General features: G+C 35.9%; 1 protein-coding gene across 1 annotated transcript in view; it reads left to right on the top strand.

The window, feature by feature from the left end:
- UBR1 (ubiquitin protein ligase E3 component n-recognin 1) overlaps positions 1-20063 on the top strand; it is a 133136-nt gene that overhangs the window by 6146 nt on the left and 106927 nt on the right. The window contains exons 2-3 of the mRNA XM_049613461.1: positions 13517-13773; positions 16341-16419. Of these exons, the coding sequence (XP_049469418.1) occupies positions 13517-13773; positions 16341-16419 (336 nt within the window). The remainder of the gene's footprint in view (positions 1-13516; positions 13774-16340; positions 16420-20063) is intronic.

Genomic DNA, 20063 nt, shown 5'->3' with positions numbered 1-20063 from the left:
CTGTGCTCTATGAAAGTTTTCTTTAGGCTTTTAACTCATTGCCTCAGATGACTTAAGACAAAATATTAAGACCTCTTTAGTCCTGGGTAATTTACTATGAACTCCTATGTGTTCTTTTAAGGTATTCTGAATTAACATGCCTCCTGTTGAAGAAACAATTGTTATTTGATGAGTTCTTTTTTTTTTTTTAAAGCATTTGTATACTTTTTTTTTTTTAAGTGTATGTATATACTTTTGAGGGGCATGAGGGGTTGAGAGAGAGGAAGAGAGAATCCCAAGCTGACTTCATGCTGTCAGTGCAGAGCCCAATGTGGGGCTCCATCTCACAAACTGTGAGATCATGACCTTAGCCGAAATCAAGAGCCAGACACTTAATGAACTGAGCCACCCAGGTGCCTCTGGTGCAGCAGTTTTTTAAATGTTAAGTTGTACCCTATAATAAGTTAAGTGCTTATGGAAATATGCTGTACTAAATAAATGTTACTGAATGACTCTGGAAGAGTTATTGTGCTTCCTTAAGTGCCTCCTTGCTGTCTGGGAATGATATAGGCCCTGTTGAGAATGGGGTCTGCTGTTAATCACTTGAATGTAATAATTCTCCTTCTAATAGTTTATTTAATGCCATTCTTCAGAACAAAGTCTATTTGACTTGTTTGGAGGAGTGGGGCTTAACCACTTGCTGTGTCTTTATGGACTACCTTTTAAAATGCCTTTGAACTTTTGGTATTTATGAGTAAGCCAGAATGACTTGAGAACACAAGGAAAAAATCTATGAATTTATCCATTTATTTATTTTTAACATATTTTCTTCCTTTTTTTAAGTTTCTGCCTTGAGAATTTCACTATTTAAGTTTATTTATTTTGAGAGAGAGGGAAAGCATGAGCGGGGAGTGGCAGAGAGGAGGAGAGAGAATCCCAGTCAGGCTTCTGTGCATGGAGCCTGATGCAGGGCTCTTGAAATCATGACCTCAGCCAAAATCAAGAGTCAGTGTTTAACCAATTGAGCCACTCAGGTGCCCCATTTACTTTTATGTACACACATACTCTACCTTGTCATCTAAGAAAGAATTTTAGTTTATTTGCAGATATATATTCAATAGAGTAGAAAGATAATGTGTATTCCACAGTTTAGGAAAGCAGATTTCATTCATCCAAAGACTTCAAGGGGAGCTTAGAAAATTGGAGCATGAACCTGTGATCAGAGAATAAAAAGGGAGAGAATGGCTTACGAGGGACTGGATGCCTTCAAAAACTAAATTCTGACAGGGTGCTTGTATATTATCTTAACAGAAAAGAAAAAAGAGGGGCCTTTTTGTCACGACTTTGTATTTGACCCTGGCTTATTTTATCAGTGGCCATGAAGACATAGTATACTTACTTATCATATTTACACACAACACAAAGCTGGCAGGGATAAGAAATACATCATAGAACATACACAGAAAGAAATCAGGCTGAATATTGCATCAAAACTGACAAAATGGAAGTTAATTGTGGTGAAAATACAACCTTATACCTAGGACTCGGTATTTGTGTATAGGACCAGGTCTCTTATATGCGATCAGTCTAAAGGTTTTGGTTGTCTGCAAACTCAGTAAGTCATAATGAGATATGGCTACCAAAAAAAGAATGTGATCTTTTAGAGCTATTTAGCGCCATGGATAAGGAAGGCAAGAAACAGTTCCACTTCTCTGTATGGAGGCATGTTGGTCACATTCCATAAAAGTAATCAACATGGAGAGTGGTCTGAATACCATGTCATTAGGGATGGCCAAATGTCATTTCTAGGGATGGACAGATTTCTTTAATTTCTATGTTCTAGTGTAGCCCCAGAATGAAGAGACTGATGAGAGACTTAATAGTTATTTTCTTCATTTATTTGAAAGGCTTTTGGTTGAAAGAGCCCAAAATTGTATTGGATTATTTCAGACTGCATAGGGTAAAAGTTATAGGAAGGTAGATTTTGGGTTGATTATGAACTGTAAGAATGGACATTGGCCGAGAGGAAGTGTTCAGACAGGTTTAGGGAACTGATTATCAGATGTGTTGTAGAATTTCCTCATGGAGTAAGCAGTTGAACTAGGGTTTTTGTTATTGTTTACTTGTTCTTAAGCTTTATGAATCTGTCAAATAGTATTACAAGAAAACTTAGTGTAACCAAAAGATTTCTTGGTGCCTGGAGATATTCCAATTACACTAATCCAGTACTTACCATGAACAATTCTAGAGCCTCCAGATTTTGTTACTCCTTTAAAACAGAAGAATTAGAAAAAAAGTTACAGGGCCTTTAAAGCCTGGTAGATACCAAACAGTTGTCTAAGGAAGGGTAAGCTGTGGTTTGAACAAAAGTAACCTATTACAAGTTAGTTTCTTTTCCAGAATGATGTTTCCAAGCAGGCATCCAAGTCCCTGGGTCAGAATTGAGAACATATCTTTAATCTCCGTGGGGATGAGGAAAATGTTTGGAATGTTTGGGAATTTAAATATTGTGAGAACTTGTTTTTAGCAAAGAGTCAAGTTAGGAAAGCCTTCTCTTAACTGCAAATGTTGAAAAAAAATTTTTTTTCCTTCTGGACCTTGAAATTAAAAATTCTTAATTTTATTCTTATGTCAAATGGGTAAAAACACTAAAAACAACCAAACAATAGGAAAATCAGGCCTACTCCAGCCACCAGTAATCCTTGAACATGTCACCTAGTAAAATACATCCTGTGTAGTTTTTCTAATCTGGAAAAAAAGACAATCTTAGTCAAAAAAGATTTTCCATAGATGTGACAATAATCTAGGAAAAAGTCTTCATGAAAAAGTAAAATTATACTTTAGCTCATTTAAGAATTCTATAGTTTTAGAAGGCTTAATGTCATCATTTGCTTTGTTCTCTCTAGCAAGAAGTCCATAACATTCAGCAATGACTGAGAACTTTTATTAAGTACTTGTGTAGGCCTGTGGGGATACAGGGATTTGTAAGGCAATGGTTCTCCCATCAGGGAATTTATAGTTTTGGTGAAGAGGCTAAGTGTACACATACAACGATAACTAATATTATTTGCCAGAGGTATAGGTACTGAATGAGTACCTCCTTCAGTAAGTGCTGTATTGGAGTTACAGGGGAGAATAATTTTCTTAGGCTGATCAGTGAAACGTTCACAGAGGAGGGCCTTAAGCTAGATGGACCTTAAGGAATAACACTCCATGGGGGTGGAACGGTGGACAGCTAGTGGTAAGATCACTGGAGAGGACATTTAAGGCATCAACACCCAGACATTCTGCCCAAATCAGCCAACAATATAAAGATAACATAAAATACTAGTTCTTCGTACTAAAACATCCAATGACTAAGATATGCAATAGGCAGTTTTTAGGGAAGAGACTTCATTTGGAAGAAAAAAATAAAAAGGTGAAACTATGTTACTTGTTTTGTTTTACTACTAAAGTGAAATTGTTAGTCTGGAGGGTAAATTTAAAAGAACTGTGTACTTCTATTTGGTTGAGTAGAATGAGCACTGAAGGAGTTAGGATGCCTAAGATCTGTTCCTGGCTCTGATACTAATTGGCTATATGATCTTGGAAAAGCCAGTTAATTCTCCCTGTGATTCAGTTTTTTCATATATAAAATGAGAGACCTGAACCAGAAGATCCCTTTGGTTTTGGTGACTGTCAAATTTCTCATGTTCTTCTAAGAATTCTTCAAAAACTTGAAAAGAACTAATTCTATGACTTCCATTATATAAGTAACACAGAAAAGTTTTTTGTTTGGTATATAGCAGTAAATATTCAGGATTTTTTGTTTTGTTTTGTTTTTCATGAGTACTGTTTGGAGAAAATAACCTTAGGTATACCGTAGAACATTAGATATTCTCTATTTCACAGTTACAATTGTTGCTACATTTCTGGAGAAAACAAGATGTTGGTCTGTTGAGTACCCTAGAAAAGTTGGAGTTAGAATACTGGAATGGAAGGTGTAGTTTTTTTATTTTTTTAAGGTTTTAGTAAAATATTTTTAATTTTATAATTGAAAAAAATCCCCCCAAATATGGAAAATATCACTAAGAATATTGTTCATATACTGTAAGCAAACATACAGATTCCATGAAAATACATTAAAATCTCACTACCCACTGCTCTTAACATTTTGGTGTGTATTCCTCCTGATTTTTTCCCTCATATAAATAGATATATTTAACCAAAATAAGGTTTTATATATACTGCTTTGTAATTTGCTCTACTAAACTATACATTATTAATGCCTTTCTGTATTAATAAAGAAACATCTTCAGTATTGGTTCTTTTTCTTTTGAACTCATTTTAGACTTACAGAAAACTTGCAAAAACAGCACAGTTCTTTTATATCCTTCACTCATGCATTCCCTAATGTTAGGCATCTTCCATAACCACAGTATGTATCAGGGACAGGAAACTAATGACACTAACTAAACTATAGACTTTATTTGAATTACACTATTTTTCCCACTAACATTGTTTTTCTGTTCCAGGGTCCTATCCAGGATCCCACATTACATTTAGTTATTATTTCTCCTTGATCTCTTCCAGCCTGTAACTATGTCTCAATTTCTCCAAAGTCTTTTCAGGTTTGTAACAGCGTCTTGGTCTTGACTTATATTTCTTTAAAAAAAATTTTTTTTTAAACATTTGTTTGTTTTAGAGAGAGAGCAAGAGAAGGAGAGAGCGCGTGCGTGTGGTCGTTGCGCACATGTAGGGGAGGGGCAGAGAGAGGGAGACAGGAACCAAAGCAGGCTTCTTACTGTGAGCGCAGAGCCTGATCAAGACTCAGCTGCTTACCCAACCCAGGCACCGCATCTTGCCTTGTTTTTCGTGACCTTGACATTTTTTAAGAATATTGAAGTTAGTTTGTAGAATGTTCCTCAATTTGGATTTGATGTTTTCTCATGATTAGAATGAGGCTGTGCAATTAAAAAAAAATTTTTTTTTAATGTTTATTTATTTTTGAGAGAGAGAGACAGTGTAAGCTGGGTAGGGGCAGAGAGAGAGGGAGACAGAGAATCTGAAGCAGGCTCTAGGCCCTGAGCTGTCAGCACAGAGCATGACATGGGGCTCAAACTCATGAACTGTGAGATCATGATCTGAGCCGAAGTCGGATGCTTAACCCGCTGAGCCACCCAGGCGCCCTGAGGCTATGCATTTTTGGCAAAATAATACAAAAGTGGTACCATAAGCTTCTCAGTGTATCACATTAAGGGATTCTTGGTATCAATATTCTTGTTACTAGAGATATTTATCTTAATCACTTGGTCAAATTGGCATCTGCAAGGTTTCTCTACTTTAAAGTTATTATATTTTTTCTTTGTAGTTATTGTCTTCAGGAAGATATTTTGAAACTATTTGGCATCACCTTAAATGGGTGTATTATATCTTACAGAGTTTTTAGGTTTTTTTTTTCTCTTAATTGCAAAAGTATTGACACTTTGTAAAAAAGGTCAAACAGTATAACATTGTTTTGAGTAAAATGTGAAATCCCTGGATTGTCTCCCCAGTTCCTTCTCTCCATGTAACCACTGTTAACAGTTTGGTGTTTCTCCTTCCAGATCTTTATCTGTGTTTAGGAAAGTATATGTTTGTATATGATGTACAAAATAGACATTTAGGTGGACCTCATTTTTTCAGGTACAAGTGACATTATAGGAACACCCTGGTATATATATCTTTGCACAGTTGGGCAATATGGCTAAATGATAGATTGCACAATTTCTTAAGCTATTTCCCTATTGATGGACATTAAAGTTTTTAGTTTACTGTTTTTATGAATAACTTTCCACACGTAAAATGTGTAGATTGAAAAAATAAAATAGTAAAAAAATAAAATAGTAAAATAGGCTGTCTAGAGAAAAATAAATCCTTTTCAGAGCTCTTCCTACTGTAATTTATTTTGAATCCTTTCAGAGATTTTCTGTGTAAATGTAAGCATACATAACTATGTCTCCTCTGTTTTTTTCCCCATCTCCCTTTATAAGTGGTAGCATATACTCACAGTTACATATCTTTTGTTTTTTATTTAACAGTGTAACTTGAAGAATGTTCCATATCAGGAAATACAGATCTGTGCCCTCCTGCTTTTTATACTGGCTGCATTTGAATTTATATATCATGATCTATTCAACTTGTATTGGGAGACATTTAGGTTGTTTCTTGCCTTTTACTATTATAAATAATGCTGCAAATAAAATACTTGTATTTCTTATATTTTTGTTCTTTTTGCACATTTGAGTTTACCCAAGGAATAAATTTCTAAAAGTGGGAATTCTGGGGCAAAGGATTTTTAAATTTAAATTTTTTTAGGGGTGCCTGGGTGGCTTATTTGTTAAGCATCTGACTCTTGATTTTGGCTCAGGTCATGATCTCATGGTTTGTGAGTTTGAGCCCCCTGTTGGGCTCTATTCTGATATGCAGACCCTGCTTGGGATTCTCTCTCTACCTCTCTCTCTGCCCCTCCCCTGCTCACGTGCTCGCTCTCTCTCTCTCTCTCTCTCGTTCTCTAAATAAAATAAAAACATTAAACATTTTTTTTCTTTTTTTATTACATTTAATTTATTTTTGATAGAGCACAAGTGGGGGAGGGGCAGAGAGAGACAGAGACACAGAATCCAAAGCAGGCTCCAGGCTCCTAGCTGTCAGCACAGAGCCCGACACGGGGCTCGAACTCACAAACCGTGAGATCATGACCTGAGCCAGAGTCAGATGCTTAACCGACTGAGCCACCCAGGCGCCCCTAAACATTTTTTTAAATAAAAAAAATTAATAATTATCTCAAAATTACCCTTCAGAGAGGATGGGCTACTTCAATTCCTACGATAATACCTAATTTTAACATAATGTATTTTACATAAATTTTTTTAAAGTTTTTATTTTAATTACCGTTAACATACAGCATTATGTTAGTTTCAGGTGTGTAATATCGTGATTCAACACTTCCGTACATCACCCTCTGATCATCGTGACAAGTGCACTCCTTTTTTTTTTTTTTTTAATGTTTACTTATTTTTGAGAGAGACAGAGAAAGACAGAGTGTGAGCAGGGGAGGAGCAGAGAAAGAGGGAGATACAGGATCTGAAGCAGGCTCCAGGCTTTGAGTTGTCAGCACACAGCGCTATGTAGGGCTTGCACTCATGAAATGTGAGATCATGACCTGAGCCGAAGTTGGCCGCTTAACCTACTGAGCCACCCAGGCACCCGACAAGTGCACTCCTTAATCCCCATCACCTATTTTACCCATCCCCTTAACTCCTCTCCCCTCTGGTAACCATTAGTTCGTTCTCTATAGTTAAGAGTTTGTTTCTTGGTTTGTCTCTTTGTCTCTCTCATCTTTTTTCTTTTGCTTGTTTGTTTCTTAAATCCCACATATGAGGGAAACTATATGGTATTTGTCTTTGACTTAGTTCGCTTAGCATTATACTGGCTAGCTCCATCCATGTCATTGCAAATGGCGAGATTTCATTCTTTTTTATGGCTGAATAATACTCTTGTGTATATATATATACATCACATTTTCTTTACCCATTCATCAATCGATGGACACTTGGGCTGCTTCCATATCTTGGCTACTGTAAGTAATGCTGCTGTAAACATGGGTATATGTATCCCTTTAACTTCACGTTCTTGTGTTCTTTGTATAAATACCCTGTAGTATGATTGCTGGATCATAAGGTAGATCTATTTTTAGCTTTTTTAAGAACCTCCATACTGTTTTCCACAGTGGCTGCACCATTTGCATTCCTACCAACAGTGTGAAAGGTTCCTTTTTCTCCTCATCTTTGCCAACACCTGTTGTTTCTATGTTGTTGATTTTAGTCATTCTGACAGGTGTGAGATGATAACTCATTGTAGTTTTGATTTGCACTTCCCCGATGGTGAATGATGTTGAGCATCTTTTTTTTTTTTTTTTTTTAGTGCTTATTTTTGAGAAACAGAGAGAGACAGAGCACGAGTGGGGGAGGAAAAGAGAGAGAGGGAGACACAGAATATGAAGCAGGTTCCAGGCTCTGAGCTGTCAGCACAGAGCCCATTGCGGGCCTTGAACCCACGAACTGTGAGATCATGACCTAAGCCAAAGTTGGACACTCAACTGACTGAGCCACCCACATGCCCCGATGTTGAGCATCTTTTGATATTTCTGATGGCCATTTGTATGTCTTCTTTGGAGAATTATGTTACATTAAAAAAATCATTCACGACAATTAAGTGGGATTTATTCCTGATTTGCAAAAGTGGTCAAATATTCACAAATCTTATCAGTGTGATACAGCACATCAATAAGAGAAAGGATAAGAACTATACGATCATTGCAATTGGCACAGAAAAAGCCATTTGACAGCATATAACATACATTCATAAAAACCCTCCTCAGAGTAGGTTTAGAGGGAACATATCTCAACATAATAAAGGCCATGTAAGGAAAAACCCTCAGCTATCATTACCTTAAGTGGGGAAAAACTGAGAGCTTTTCCCCTAAGGTCAGGAACAAGACAAGGATGTCCACTGTCACCACTTTTATTCAACATGGTATTGGAAGTGCTAGCCACACCAATCAGACAACAAAAAGAAATAAAAGGTATCCAAATTGGTAAGGAAGAGGTAAAATTTTTACTCTTTGCAGATGACACGGTACTCTATATAGAAAACCTGGAAGATTCCACCAAAAAAGTGCTATAACTGATAAGCAAATTGAGTGAAGTCGCAGGATCCAAGATCAATGTACAGAAATCTGTTGCATTTCTATACATCAATAATGAAGCAGCAGAAAGAGAAATTCAGAAAACAGTCCCACTTAAAACTGCACCAAAAATAACATGATACATAGGAATAACCCTAACCAAAGAAGTGAAAGACCTGTACTCTGAAAACTATAAAACATTGATGAAAGAAATTGAAGATGACACAAGAAAATGGAAAGACATTCCAAACTCATGGATTGTCAGAACAAATATTGTTAAAATGTCTGTACTACCAAAATCAATCTACACATTTAATGCAGTCTCTATCAAAATACCAAGCAGCATTTTTCACAGAGCTAGAACTAACAGTCCTAAAATTTGTATGGAATGACAAAAGATCCTGAATAGCCAAAGCAGCCTTGAAAAAGAAAAAGCTGGAGGCATTTCAATTCCAGACTTCAAGTTGTATTCCAAAGCTGTAGTAATCAAAACGGTATGGTACTGGCACAAAAATAGATACATGTATCAATGGAACAGAATAGAAAACCCAGAAATAACGCCGCAATTATATGGCCAAGTAATCTTTGACAAAGCAGGGAAGAATATCCAATGGGAAAAAGACACTTTTGCATGGATAGCAGCATGCAAAAGAATGAAGGCATACACAAAAATAAATTTGAAATGGATAAAGACCTAAACCATAAAAATCCTAGAAGAGAACACAAACAGTAACTTTTTTCTACATAGGCCTCCTGAGGCAAGGGACACAAAAAAATACAGTATTGGGACTACATCAAAATAAAAAGCTTCTGCACAGTGAAGGAAATAGTCAACAAAACTAAAAGGCAACCCACAGAATAGGAGAAGATATTTGCAAATGATATATCTAATAAAGAGCTAGTATCCAAAATACATAAAGAACTTCTAAAACACCACCAAATAATCCAATTTACATAAAGTTTTAATGAGTTGAATTTACTTATGGATGGCATGTTGAGCTTCAGGAAAGCACACTCAGAAAGCTTTATATATAGTCAAATATCTGTAACTTTTTTTGTTACCTGTACAGAACTTTATGTAAATTCTTAATTCTAAGTATATTTCAGCTTTATAAAACTCTTTTGACAATTTTATGAGTTTATCATAGCTAAATAAAATTCTGATTTCTGTACTTTGCCCTGAAAATTGTTTTTAACACTCTTAAGGGGGCACCTGTTAATTTAAGGTATAGTGAACAATTATATGTTCACCTTGTCAAAACTCCTCATGATTTTATAAACACTATCTAGCCTTTGTTCTTACAGACTGAAGAGTTGTAATTTTCCATACCTGTTACTTTTTCTAGAGTTCCTTTATTCTCTTGATGAGTTTTTTGCCTAGATTACATTTCCTAGTGGACTGAACAGTCAGTCTCACAGCTTGGGACAAGGGTGTTCCTGTGCCAAGAGGGCCAGGGCCTTGGCTATATAGATAGCTTATGGGTGGATGTCCTGTGCCCTGCCGGCAAGTTGGATTAGTGTGTGATAAATAAACTTCTTTGTTGCTTCTTATTTCTGTGTAATTTCACAGAAGGTATAGCTAAATAGACTCAAGAAGCAGAGGCATGTTCATTTTAACATATATCCATTCCAAAATTAATCTTAATTATTTGGTTGTGTGAAAGATTTGAAAAATGCATAGTGAGTAGCAGAATTGGATATTAGTTACTCATGTTCATTTTGAAGAGCAGAAGGCTTTAATTTTTATCAAATCCATTTTTTTAATGCTTAATGCTTTTTGTGCCCTGTTCCAGAAATCTTGACCTGCTCCAAGATGGCAAGAGTTTTCATTAAGAAGTTTTATGATTTTAGCTTTTATATTTAAGTGTATGATGCATTTCAAATTCATTTTTGTGTTTGGCATAGAGTATAGATTGAAGTTTACTTTTTTATAAGGATATCTGATTGCCTCTGTAATTTTTTTGAAAAGACCATCTTCTTTGAATGGTGTTGGTTCCTTTTCATGAAAAAATTGACTATGTGTGGATTCATTTTTGGACTCTCTCTTATGTTCCATTGATAAATATGTCTTTTTTCATGCCTCTGCTACACTGTCTCAATTAGCATAGATTTACGTGAATCCTGAAATCAGGTAACATGAGTCTCTTCTAAATTTTTTATATTTCTATATTCATTTTAGAATCAGCTTGTCACTTTCTACAAAAATGTTTGCTGGGATTGTGTGGAATCTGTAGATCAGTTTGGCAAGTGTAGATATCTTAATATTGAATTTTACAATCAGTGAACATAATATAGTTCTTCATTTATTTGGGTGCTTTAGAAATTTATCTCAACAATATTTTGTAGTTTGTAGTGTAGAGGTCTTACATCTTTTATTAAATTGATGCCCAAATATTTTAAGATTTTTAATGCTACTATGAATGCTATTTTTCAAAATTTCATTTTCAAATTGTTGGTAGTATACAGAAGTACAGTTGGTGGGTTTTTTTTGTTTTTTTGTTTTTTGTTTTGTTTTTAGTAGGCTCCTCTCCCAGTGTGGAGCCCAACACAGTGCTTGAACTCATGACCCTGAGACAGTGTGCTTCTTCCCTTTCAATCATCATTCCATTTGTTTCTTTTTCTTGCCTTACTGCACTAGCTAAGACCGTCAGAACAATATTGAATAGGAGAGAACAAAGAATGTCCTTGCCTATTCTTTATCTTTGGGAGAAAGTGTTCAGTGTATTATTGCAGATATTTTCTCTCAATCTGTGGCTTTCCTTTTCGTTTTATAAACTATGTACTTTAAAATGCACTTTTAAATTTTACATAAATAACTTTTTATTGTACAGTTCTGTGAGTTTTGACATTTGCCAACATTCGTTTAACCATCACCATAACACAGGTATAGAACAATCCCATCGCACTCAAAAATTCTGTCATTTCTACTTTGTAGTATAAACCCTTGACAAACCACTGTGCTGTCCTCCATCTTGGTAGTAGTTTTGCCTTTTCCACAATGTCTTGTAAATGGAGTGATATAGGGCACCTGGATGGCTCAGTCAGTTGAGCGTCTGACTTGATTTCAGCTCAGGTCATGATCCCAGGGTTGTGGGATTGAGGCCTATGTTGGGCTCCACATTGAGCATGCAGGTGGCTTAAGATTTTCTCTCTCTCTCCCTTTGCCCCTTTCTCCCACTTGTACTCTCTCTAAAATAGAAATAAATAAATAAATAAATAAATAAATAAATGGGATTATAAAGTACATAGCCTTTAGAAATTTTTAAATTAGTTTTTAGAATATAGCTTAAGTGTGTACAAATACAAAATATGTATAAATGCCAGTTTTTACATAATTATAAGACAAACATGAGATACTAATAAAGCCAGAAAACCAGCCCATTTCAAATGAGCAACATTCATTTAACTAGAAGGATGTTAACTGCAACTAAATTGTCAATATTGGGTTGATAGTAGAGAGCTGTGCACTCAACCTTTTGTTTCCCTTGTCTCTGTTCATTTAAACTTGCTATTACTGAGTGGCATTAAAAACTGATTGGGCTGGGTTGGTTGGATGGTTTAGGGTAATCATACCTCATGTTTAAGCCCAAATTGCCAGCAAGTAATCACCGAATGTCTTTCTTGACGGAATTTCTTGGTTCTTGGAAAGCTATCTTGTTTGATTGAAGATAAGAATGAGATGATGGTGTTATTGAAACCTTCATATAGTGTCTGTGAAACCTACTTATTATGGGAATCAGGAATTTGGCACAGAGATGAGAGCTCTGCTCAGTTCACACAGATGCTCTATGAACATGGCCCTAACTGCTAAGAGGCAATCAATGCATAGCCTTTTGAACTTTACTGGTTTTATAAGAATACATTTTGATGTTGCATTTATTGATAACTTATTCCTTTTATTCCTGAGCAGTATTCATTCCATGGCTTGGCCATACCACAGTTTGTTTATAATTCACCAGTTGAAGGACAATTGGGTTATTTCTGGGTTTTGGCAACTTAAAACTCTTGTAACATTCATGTATAAGTTTTTGTATGAACATAAGTTTTCAATTCTTAGGTAGATAGCTAGAAGTTTGATTGCTGTGTTGTAAGGTAAGTGCATGTTTAACTATAAAACTGCCAAACTTTCATAAAGTGGTTATGCCAGTTTAAGTTCCTACTAGCATTTTCCTTTTCCGCATTCTTGTTTATACCTGGTATTGTCAAGTTTTTTATATTCTCTTTTACCTAAACCCAAATAAGTTGTGTAGGGGTTTCTCATTGTCATTTTAATTTGCATTTCCCTAATGATGTTGAGCATGTTTTCATGTACAAATAAACATGGCAAATAAGCCATCTGTAGTAGTTTCTTTTGAAGAGCAGAAGGGTTTAAGTTTACTTTCGAGGAGTCTAATCCATTTCCTTTTATGTTTAGTGCTTTTGGCGTTCTAAAAACTCTTTTCTACTCATTCATTTTGATCTCTCAGTAAATGTTACAATTCCTTACAACATTTAAACTAAGAATGTGGGGAATGCTTTGTCTGTACAGCCCCTGACTAGTATTAGAATTATCTTCAGAGATCAGGAGTTGCCCAGTCCAGAAGGGAAGGGTAATTCTCATCCACTGCAGCTGCTCTTTTTTTTTTTTCCCCCAGATATATGTGGTATGTGAGCAGCCACTTAATTTCCAAGGCTATTTTTTTAATCCACTTTCCTTTTATATTGGTAAGGGATAAAATAAGAATATATCGTAAATCAGCCTCTCAGAAATTTCAGAATTGTGCTATTATTTGTACCCCTACATCTTTAAGAAGAAACTTGTAACCAAGTGTAATTTTTGTTTTCTTTCAGTGGTGGGATCAGCAAGTTGACTTTTATACTACTTTTTTGCACCATTTGGCACAGTTGGTGCCAGAAATTTATTCTGCTGAAATGGACCCAGACTTGGAAAAGCAGGAGGAGAGTATACAAATGTCTATATTTACTCCACTGGAATGGTACTTATTTGGAGAAGATCCGGATATTTGCTTAGAGAAATTGAAGCACAGTGGAGCATTTCAACTCTGTGGGAAGGTTTTCAAAAGTGGAGAGACAACGTACTCTTGTAGGTAAGAATTAGAAATTTATAGGATTAGTTAACTTCAGTCTTGGTATTTTGTACTTATTTTATGATGTATTTTTAAAAATTTATTACTATTTATAGTATACTTAATCCTACTTAATTAACTTCCTTTTATTACGCACTTATAGGTCGGTTTTTGCTTGTACAGCTTGTTTTTGAATGTATGACTTAAATAGTTGTCTCACTTTCCTGTTCTCTAAAAGCATATAACGGATAGATTTTTGTCTTGTTTTTAATGTAGTCCACATACTCTTAATATGAAACCCTGGGGCCAGTGTATTTCTGAATTCTGAACTCTTCTCCAGCAGAGTTAGGGCAGGATCCTATCATCAAACATAGCATTTCTGTAAGAAATCTATGAATATTCACAGCAAATGGTATAGTCTTCACATCATTTCACGTCATTTTTTTCTACCAAGTGAGATTTGGTATCGGGATTGTGGACCTATAGCAACAGTTGGAATTAAGTTGAGTAGAAAAGGCCAGTGGTAGGGAAACTGAAAGCAGCCTTAGGGTTTTTGCCCTTTGTGAGAGCAGTTGCCTTACAAATGTAGCACAGGGGCGCCTGGGTGCCTCAGTCAGTTAAGTGTCCGACTTCAGCTCAGGTCATGATCTCATGGCCCATGAGTTCGAGCCCCGCGTCGGGCTCTGTGCTGACAGCTCAGAGCCTGGAGCCTGTTTCAGATTCTGTGTCTCCCTCTCTCTCACCCTCCCCTGTTCATGCTCTGTCTCTCACCGTCTCAAAAATAAATAAACGTTAAAAAAAAAAAAAAAAACTTAAAAAAAAAAAAAACAAATCATGGTAGCACAGAGAACGGTTTTACTCCCTGCTCCTGCCTGAAGCTTTCATCTTTTAGATCTTAGTTGCACTTTAGTTTTAGTGAGTTTTTTCCCTTTACTAGAGGTAGTTTAGGTTAGGAGTGAATTTTTAGACTTCATAAATTCAGAGAATTGGCTTTTACTTCCTGTAATTCTAGGTTTGGCTGGTTTATATGTAGGTAATAGTTGTTTAGAACATAGTATCATTACCCTATTCTTTTCTTAGGAAAAAAGTCAGCTTTTATATTTTGTGTACTATTTTGCTACATAGGTAGTAAGGTTTATCTTCTTACATAAATTTTAGCTGAAGCCTAGTCTGTTTCAGCTAAAGCACAGTAGACATTTGTAGATCTCATTTCTCCAAAAGTGTCATGGAAGCATTTTTAATTGTCACAACTGGGGAAATGGTAACGACATCTAGTGGGTAGAGGCCAAGATTGACACTTAAGCATCCTACAGTGTGCAGGACAGTCTCCTCTATTCCCAGCAAATAATTATCCAGTTCAGAATGTCAGTACTGGACAGTAGATAATGTATGCTTTTGAGAGTATTATTAGGCTATCTTTATTTCCTATTAGCCTTTAAAATCATTTTTAAAACAGGGGTGCCTGGGTGGCTCAGTTGGTTAAGCATCTGACTGAAGCTCAGGTTATGATCTCGTGGTTCATGAGTTCAAGCCCTGCATAGGCTCTGTGCTGAGAGATTCTGTCTCCCTATTTCTCTGCCCCTCCCCTGTTCACGCTCTGTCTCTTTCTCAAAAATAAACATTAAAAAAAAAATATATATATATACATATATATATATATAATTTTTAAAATTTTCCAATTCCATCTCTTCCACTCTTCTAAATCAGTATTTTAAAAATTAATTTTGCACTTTTCACCAATTTATGTTGCTTCTAATGTTTCTCTGAAAAATGTTAAATAAGATTTATGTGCATTTTAGGAGTTAGTAGGGAAGAGATTAAGAGAGATTGAATTTTTTTTTCATTCATTCAGTAAATATTAACTGAATACCTACCATGTGCCTGGCACTATTCTGGGTGCTTAGTACATATCATTCATAAACACAGTCATAAACATTCCTGCCCTTAGGCTGCTTCTATTCCATTTTTTTCTTCTTTTTTTTAAAAAAATTTTAATGTTTATTTTTGAGAGAGAGAGTGCTAACGGGGGAGGGACACATGGAGAGGGAGACACAGAATCCTTAGCAGGCTTCAGGCTCTGAGCTGTCAGCACAGAGCCTGACGCGGGGCTTGAACTCAAAGACCCCAAGATTATGACCTGAGCCGAAGTCGGATGCTTAACCGACAGAGCCACCCAGGCACCCCAGGCTGCTTGTATTCTAATGAATTTTGTCTTTATTCAAGCCTCATTTACCAGTGAACAATCATTGTTTGTAAAAATATGTTTTTAAATGCAGTAGGGTAAGATGATGACAGATAATGGGGAAAAAAAGTTAATCATTTTTCACAAAACTAATCTTGAATTGCAACTTAACAGTCTGAAACCAGCTAAAAGCTCAAAATAATGAGGTTGATTTAAGAGGCAAAAACCAAACATCCAAACTTACATATTCAAATATGGCTCAAGTTATTTGGAATTCAGTTTTTGAGACATTTTCATATTCAGTTCGTGTACCACACGGGAAACTCATTCACATTATATTATAGTCATATCTTAAGCATCATTGACGTCTTCTGAATTTTGGAATCTAATTCTCAATCTTTTTCAGGGACTGTGCAATTGACCCAACATGTGTACTCTGTATGGACTGCTTCCAGAATAGTGTTCATAAAAATCATCGTTACAAGGTATGAAAATAGATCCATAAAATCTCTAGATTAGCAGGAACCTGGTGGCCATCTGGTCCAAATACCTGACCAGTACTTGAATTCCTGCTATAATAGTTCTGATAACTGAACCTTTAGCTTTGGTTAAATATCACATAATATCACCTCAAGATGCAGCCCTTTGTAATTTTTTGTGAGATAGGTCATTTTTATACAAATGATTGTATAAACCATATGAACCCCTTAAAGAACTGTGAAGCAAACACCTGTGTAACCACTGCTTAGGTCAAGAATAAGGTGTTGCCAGCTCTCAAAGGCCTCCCATTTGTCCCTTCTCTCCCCCCTTGTGATAACCTTTCTCCTTTCTTCTCTCTTGTGTGATAATCTTTATTTCTTTTTTAACTTATCACCAAATCACAATGAATAATTTTGTTTTTGAACTTTATATAGATGGAGTCATGCTGTATCTTTTTCTTATTGAATAACTTCTTTCACCCAGTGTTATGTATATAGCTGTAGTTTGTCCACTGACCTTTATGGTGTTCAATAATCTATGTTGTCCTTACTCATTGTACTGTATATGGATATGTAGATTGTTTCCAGTTTGGGGCTATCATGAGCAATTTTGCTATGAACATTCCTATTTGTGTATTTTGTACACATGTACAGTAGTTTCTCTAAGATACATATCTGGAATAGAATGCTGAATTCTAGGGTATATGAATCTTCTTTAGTTGTAATAGTGTCACATTGTTATCCAAAGTAGTCTTACCAATTTATGGGTTCTCCAGCAGTATGTGAGAGTTCCCATTGCTGCACATACTTGCAAAATTTGGTGTTGTCACTCATTTTAATTTTAGTCAATCTAGTGGGTATATAATAGTATCAAATAGTGGTCTTAATTTTCATAATCACTAACGAGGTTGAGAACTTTTTCCTTTCCTCTTACATCATTAGACAGCTTTGTTATTCTGAGCTGAAATGTATTTCTCAAATAATTGTACTGGTTGTATATTCTGGGCTTAGACAGATGTTGTTGATGTTATTGATGTTTTTCTTTAACATCCTGTTAAACATGCCTAAAGTGTTGTGTAAGTGTATATAACATCTCAAAGTTAGGTCTGTGCCCACCATAGAATTCAAAGTGCTGTTCAGGTAATTAGACTGACCTCAACATTACTACTTCTATTTCAGGAAGTGATGGGCCATAGGCATAGATTATGGGTATTATTGTGCACAAGAAAAAATGGATTGAGGAACCTATGATATAGTATGGTTAAAATGTTTTCCCAAGATTGGAAAGCTAATCACTGATGAGATTTTTAAATTTTTTTTTTTTAACGTTTATTTATTTTTTAGACAGAGAGAGACAGAGCATGAACGGGGGAGGGTCAGAGAGAGGGAGATGCAGAATCTGAAACAGGCTCCAGGCTCCGAGCTGTCAGCACAGAGCCCGACATGGGGCTTGAACTCACGGACCGTGAGATCATGACCTGAGCCGAAGTCGGCCGCTTAACCGACTGAGCCACCCAGGTGCCCCAAGATTTTTAAAGTTAAGCATTGGTTAAATTCTTTTTTTTTTAATTAAAAAAAAATGTTTATTTATTTTTGAGAGAGAAACAGAACACATGAGCAGGAGAGGAGCAGCGAGAGAGGAAGACACAGAATCTGAAGCAGGCTCAAGGCTCCGAGTGGTCAGCACAGAGCCCAATGCGGGGCTTGAACCCATGAACCATGAGATCATGACCTAAGCCAATGTCGGATGTTTAACCGACTGAGCCTCCCAGGCACCCCAAGCATTGGTTATATTCTGTATTTCCTAGTCAGCTTCATTAATTATAGTATTTCTTATGTTGGAGAACCAAAGAAAGAATGCCAGTAGTAGAGACAGGAGGAAGTTGTTAATTTCTTCCCATTTTTACTCTAGGAGACTAATGGGGAGAGATAGTAAAGGCTCAAGATCAAAGTTTTCCAGTTCCTCAGATTTAAAGACTTCTAAGCCTATGCTTTCTAAGCTTTGGGAGTTTGTGGGTCAGTACAATTTCCAAAAACATTGGATATCACATAGGGTTTTCAAATTTTTCTTTGGCCAAGTAAGTTCAATTTTAATTTTAAAAAAGACACATGAACAGCAACCAAATATACCTGCCATCTTATATCATTTTATAAAGGAAAAGATATTTTAATTCCAAGAAAGTAGGATAATCCCAGTATAAAGACTAGTTCTTTAAACTGCATACATGTAGGGGCACCTGGGTGGCTCAGTTGGTTGAGTGTCTGACGCTTGCTTTTGGCTTGGGTCTTGACCCCATGGTCATGGGATTGGGCCCCATGTTGGGCTCTGTCTGTGCTAACAGCATTGACCTTGCTTGGGATTCTCTCTCTCCCCCTCTGACCATCTCCCCTGCTTGTGCCACTCTCTATCTCTAAAAATAAAAATTAAAACAAAAAAACAAAAGGCTGCATACATGTAGCTCTGTGAAAGAGTTCACTACAGTTTTTCTTGTACTGGTTTTTCTGTGGACTGGTACACACCTATTTGTTAAATTTTGGGAACCTTTCACTAAGCTACCTTGAAGTTTTTAAAGGTAACCAGTTTATATTGCTACTGCAAAGCACTCTTTTATGGAGCATACTTAGGTTTACTATCTTGAGGTCTTTCAGAACTCTTCTTACAGAGGGTGCTTACATGGCTTACTCATGAATCTTTGGGTTATCAGAAGGATGGGCTATTTTGTGACTAATATAAGATTATGTCTGTAAGCTTTAAAGAATATTACCCATCAAAAGTGAGTGTGAAGAGAAGAGAACACTTTTGATGAGAGAATAAGTTGGTGAGATTTTAAAGAAAAGCAAGGGAATGACTAATAAACATAATTCAGGTGAGTAGTAACCTCCAGGGCAGGTAAGAAGATGGGACTCTGGATTATTATACACAGCCAGCTTCAACAGTAGTAATACTTTTTTGGGTTGGGTGCTGGGTTCATGGGTATTCATCTCATTGTTATATTTTGTAACTTATCTATACACTGTGTATACTTTTTTGTATAATAAAACACTTCATACAAGAAAAAAAATGAAGCCATTAAAAAAAAAAAAAGATCAGAAGAAATAAGAAAGGATATGTGTTGCTTCAGAGAAGAGGAAGAAGAGTAATGACGGGACAGACTGAAGATTGAACACTATGAAGGCAGGACCAAGAAAAACCTTTAGTGGTAGAATAGTCCCAAACAACCTGAAAACAAGAAAATAACAAAGTTGAAATTTGAGCTATTTGTTCTACTGTGTGTAATGTGACCCTTCATGATTTCTAGGTTCTCTGCAGTTTACCTCTTCAGAAAACCTACAGTAAATAAATAAAATCTTAGGATGTAATATATAACATGGTGACTATAATTGATAACACCATATTTTTTAGTTGAAATTTGCTAAAAGAGGAGCATTTAAATGTGCACACCCAAAAAAAGTGTGTATAAAAAGAGAGAACATACTGTATTACTGGTTTTTAAAAACACCTAAAAGCTAATCTCTGCGTTTTCTCCTCAAAATAAAAAAGCACCCACTGTTAAAGATTATCTAAAAACCTTGTTCTTCTTTTTTCCTTTCTTTCTTCCTTTCTTCTTTTCTTTTCTTTTCTTTTCTTTTCTTTTCTTTTCTTTTCTTTT

Source organism: Panthera uncia, assembly GCF_023721935.1.
Source record: "Panthera uncia isolate 11264 chromosome B3 unlocalized genomic scaffold, Puncia_PCG_1.0 HiC_scaffold_1, whole genome shotgun sequence".
Lineage (NCBI taxonomy): Eukaryota > Metazoa > Chordata > Mammalia > Carnivora > Felidae > Panthera > Panthera uncia.
This window is presented reverse-complemented; position numbering and strand designations above follow the sequence as displayed.